Genomic DNA, 5,007 nt, shown 5'->3' on the forward strand with positions numbered 1-5,007 from the left:
AGCACATGTACACCTCTGAGGTCTGCACTGTCCTGAGGGAGTTTTGTAGAACCACCTTAACAAAAAGTGAAACTTTATTGTAGTGCCTGCAGATAAAATACTGTTGTATCACTTATGTAATTTGATTTGTAGGATCCTTAATTTAGAATGGTAAATATTGCAATATTTCTATAGTACAGAAATTAGCATAATAAATAATATTTCAAAGTAGTATAGAAATAGCAGACATGACAAGTGCTTAAGGCAAATCAAATTACTCATTTTTATATTAATATTTGGCATCCAGAAAAATGGGAAAACTGGTTTGTGTGACATCTGCTGAATGGGAAGAAATTAAATATGGCAAAGAGATAGTCCTAGGTAATTTGTGCATTCTGAATAATTTAAGGATTCTGCTAACTTTTAAAAATACAGTGATGTGCATGAGGACAAAAACTTAAAACTCACTACTTTAGATTTAGAAATACCAAAACCATGCTTGTGATAAGCCTGCATGCAGGTGTAAATACTTGAGTGCCTCCAGATAGATTGTGTTGTTTTCAAGCGTTTTGTAAAATGTTATTGCTGTCATATTCCTTTTGTTTACTCATACACAATACTGTTTTAAGAGCTGGCAACCATTTCTGACAGCTGTATTTGGAAGATTGAGTCATTGCTCTAGCTTTCTACATACTTCATAGTTTAAAAAAAGGGAGGAACAATATTCAAAACAAACAATTTCAAGGTTTTTAAAATCATATTTTTCTTTTCATGATGATATTTTGTTTGTTTCTTAACTTATTAGCTCTCCTGTTTTCTAGCAACATTCCATAGGCTTCAGAATTATCTGCAAAAACTCTGAAAAGAGAAGCAGGTAGACAAACAATTTTTCTTTCATCTGAGCTTGAGGTAGAAATCTCAGAAGAGTGCATTTTCTGCACATTTTTTAAAATTCAAAAGCAGATCCTGTGGTTCTTACTGAAAGAGAAATGGTTAGACATAGTTTGTGATTGGTGAGAATTATCAAAAAAGTAATTTATGGTAGAAGTTGATAATTTCTTTGTAGTCCTAATTTTTGAAATTAAAATAGTATACAAAACCAGTTTAAATAATAATCTCCTAATCCTTTGCTCTTCTGAAATTATTTGAACCCACACTTTTAAGTAACCGTTAAGGTCCTCTTGTGAGTGCCCAGAAGAAGGTCATCTGTATATGAAGGAACAGCTCCATATGGACAGGAGGCAGGTAGAGACACCTCCTGTGCTGCTGCTTTGCTGAACAGACTGTGGAGCTATCAAATCTTGTTCAAACTGGAGAATGAATTCTGAAGTTCAATTCCCAGTCTGCTTTCACATGGGGAGTGGGAGGGATTCAGTGTTCTGCCTTTCCCTCCGCCTACCCTAACAGCCCTGCCCCTTCCCAAAAAACTGTTCAGTAGTGGTGGTGGTGATGGGGGATTATTTGATTTTTTAAAATATTGATGTTATTAAGAAAGTCCAGACTTTAACAATATCCTTTCAAGCTCCATGTGCAGCTGCCTCAGTTCCCATCTGTAACACTTAACCTCCCCTTCTCCCCTTGCTTTTTTGCATCTTCCTTTTGTGTTCCCCAGAAACTGGAACTCTCTTGTATTTCTTTGTAAATACATTTCTTGTTGGCTCCTCGATTATTTATGTTAAACTGAAACTGTAGTATCTGTGTAGGGGATGAAGGCATGGTTTTGAAATTGGAACCTTGCAGTGGAACTGCATATAATACCAACCACATTGAGTCAGTGTTTAATAACACCGCCTGAAAGGTTTTTTTTTTTTTATTTTAAGAATGGTGGGAACTTCCCCTGCTCAGCTGTGCCCTGGGAAACTATTCATTTGGAATAGCCAAGGAGTCATTGATAGCTGAAGGAGGAGCAGTGCTTTCTGTGGGGCAGGACATCCAAGGCTGTCATGGCAGTAGAAGTGTAACTACAAGAGACTGCAGGTCCTAATGTGGAGTGGTACTTGTGATTACACTGAAAGGCTGCTCTGTGAAAGGCAATTCGCCTTCTATTCTCTTTCTATTAAAGCTCCAGCCCTGCAAATGCATCCCCGGGGTCAGCCCTAAACTGTACTAATATCTGAGAGGATTTGCTGACTGTGGGGTTACCTGGCAAGTTTCGGTAGCAGGGTAATAGCCTAGTGTTGTGCTTGGGAGCTTTTCAAATCCTTATCATTGCTGTGCTCTTGCTTTACTGTCACATCCAGGCCACTGGTGTTAAATGTGCCAGGTTACAGTATTTTTTGTCAGTGCTCCAGGTTAGCATGCAACCAACTCATGGATATTTCTCTGCAAAAGAGTATGTTCTGTACCAAGACTTTGCCATTTCTATCCTGTACATATATTCCTATTATGTGTGTGTGTTTATATACTAATTTTCAAAAATTTAGTACTGCTCAGAGTACTTTGGCTTGTTTTTCCCATGTAGATTGGCAGACTGGTTATTGGACAGAATGGGATCTTATCCACTCCTGCTGTTTCATGTATCATCCGAAAGATCAAAGCCGCTGGTGGAATTATCCTAACAGCTAGCCACAGTCCTGGGGGACCTGGAGGAGAATTTGGAGTCAAGTTTGAAGTTGCCAATGGAGGTATGGTTTTTTTGAAAAAAAGACACTACAACATTGCATCTTGGTATCCTGGAAATGGCTTGTGAGGATGACTAGCTATCTGTAATTATTACTTTCTTAAAACTGTGAAGGATGTAGGCATCTCTTTTTCTTTAAATAATATAAGTGTATTTGTGTACGTGGGTCTGAAAAATAAGCATTAAATGTTCATTGAAGCCCTTGGATTAGCTGTAAGATTTCTATGAACAACTTGCCATCTGGTTTTTGCAGTCATTTATGTAGGTGTCCAGATTACCGTAACAATTCTGATCCTTTTATAAAGATGCCTATGAGGGAGCTCTCATAGGCATCTTTATAAAGGAAAAAATATGTTTTCCTCATATTTCTGTGTTGGTTGTCTTGGCATTTACTTTAAAGCATGTAATTTCAGAAGTACTGTAAGTGGTGTAACTCATTGTCTTGTGTGGAAGAAAGCACACGAGAAACTTATGTTTACCCAGGAAGTAACTTATCCAGGCAGGGAGTTGTACCATTTTACCACTGCAATTCCACCATTGAATAGGGCAATTTTTGTATATAGCTAAAGTCTTTTTTTCTGAAATTGACAACTAACACATTATGTTGTTACGGGTTCTAACTTGCCTATGTATGTTATAGGTTCTGTATGGTTTACATTATAGATTTGTGTACACTTATATAACATTATGTGAGGTTGCTGACACCTTGTATACCTCACACATGTAGAGTGATTTCCACCTGAAAAAAAATGAACTGAAATTGGGGGCTTTCTCCCTTCTCTCTTATGTAATTGAAAAATGTGCAGGGTTAAATGAGTGTGATTTTATAAACAGAATAGGCTTGAATCCCAGAGGGATTACAGGGACTATGTCAGGTCAGCCAGTAAGAAAGCCAGGGTCACAGCACACATATACCAGAGCTAAACCATTAGATGAATTAGCACTCTAAAACACCACATGCATCTAAAATCTGCTTGATAAATAGGTAACAGTTGGAGGTGCGGTCTTTCTAGTGTGCTTTGCTTTTTTAAAGAGAATTCAAAAAGACTATTAAGCTTTATGTATAAAACACCCCTCAAACACAGGTCACAAGGTTTAATGATTTATGTTAATCAGCAGGGCCATAATGAAAAGCAGTTGGTTTAAGTTCCAGCTGAGAAAATGTGGGTTAAGTATTAGGCAAGGTGTTTGAGCTTGAAGACAGTGTTAAAGCACAGCAACAAGCTCCTAGGGAAGGTTATTGTTACTCTGTATTCTTGCTCAGTATTTTGCAGATCCAGGTCAAGCAGAAGTGGCTTGTCTCTCCAGCTGTAGAAGAGAATGTAGAGTGACCTGTGGGATCTCCTTAGCTGGAAATATCAGTAGACAATACATCCATCTATCAAGGAAGATCTGTAGCTAATGATATCCTCACCCTTTGGGTGGATTTGGATTAGATAACTAGGATTTCATTTTGTAAGCTAAATAAATGTAAATAAGTAAGAAGTCATTTTGTAAGCTAAATGAAGAGTTTAGGGGCTGGTTTTTATTGTAGTGATTTGGACCATCTGGTGCACTGCATCTGAGATGGAAGACGCTAATTTACGTGGCAAGGCACTGCATATAGCAGCATTGCTAGACAAATGGAAAGTTTGTACTGAAAAAGCCTTCAAAGACATTTTGGATGAGGAGAGAGAACAAAACAGAGGGAATAAAAGAAACAATTTTTAGAGTAGAAGTGTAGCTTTAATATAAGCTGTGCAGGGTCAGATAAGCCAGAAAGGGACTTGCTGCAATTCACACTCAATTGCAGCTTGGACTCAACCTTTGCACTGCATATGGCATAGTTAATCTAGTAATTTTCATATCAAACCGGCAACTTTAATTTAGTTGACAGTAAATCTTTGAAAATAAAGCCATCTTTCAGGCTGTAGCAGTGAAAGTAACTCACAAGATGTGTTTTCTGTTTCTGAACGATGTAACCAATCCAGGTCATAATTGCTAATTGTTAAGCAATTAAGGTATTTTGAATTCCAACAAAGTTTCATTCAGGTACTGGAGGAAAACTGCAATACAGCACCACTGTTAAACGGGTAAGATTTCTAAAAATGGTATTTTTTTCTAATGAGATAATGTGGAACAACAAGCTATCTGATCTTCACAGGTGTGCATTTGCAGAAAGTCCCATGAAACACCAGAACCTGCTGCTGAAGAGCAGGCTTTCCTTTGATAGCTATGTTGAGATTCCCTGTAGAGTGAAAAAAGGCAGTCTTTGACCAATGAGCCCAAACAAATATGACTGTGGTTACCTCATCTTTCCTGCCCCTGGATAATTTAAATACTCTATGTCAGTCAAAATGTTGAGAGTAATGCAGTGTATTTCCATGTTTTATTTTTTTGAAAAATGTTTTAACCTGTGTTGTAGGGAA

At 37.6% G+C, this 5,007-nt stretch overlaps 1 protein-coding gene across 1 annotated transcript in view; it reads left to right on the forward strand.

Moving 5' to 3' along the window:
* Positions 1 to 5,007, forward strand: part of LOC102043201 (phosphoglucomutase-like protein 5) — a 79,069-nt gene that overhangs the window by 9,382 nt on the left and 64,680 nt on the right. Inside the window, exon 3 of the mRNA XM_014309879.2 lies at positions 2,441 to 2,603. Within this exon, the coding sequence (XP_014165354.1) occupies positions 2,441 to 2,603 (163 nt within the window). The remainder of the gene's footprint in view (positions 1 to 2,440; positions 2,604 to 5,007) is intronic.

This window comes from Geospiza fortis, unplaced genomic scaffold (genome assembly GCF_000277835.1).
Source record: "Geospiza fortis unplaced genomic scaffold, GeoFor_1.0 scaffold456, whole genome shotgun sequence".
NCBI lineage: Eukaryota > Metazoa > Chordata > Aves > Passeriformes > Thraupidae > Geospiza > Geospiza fortis.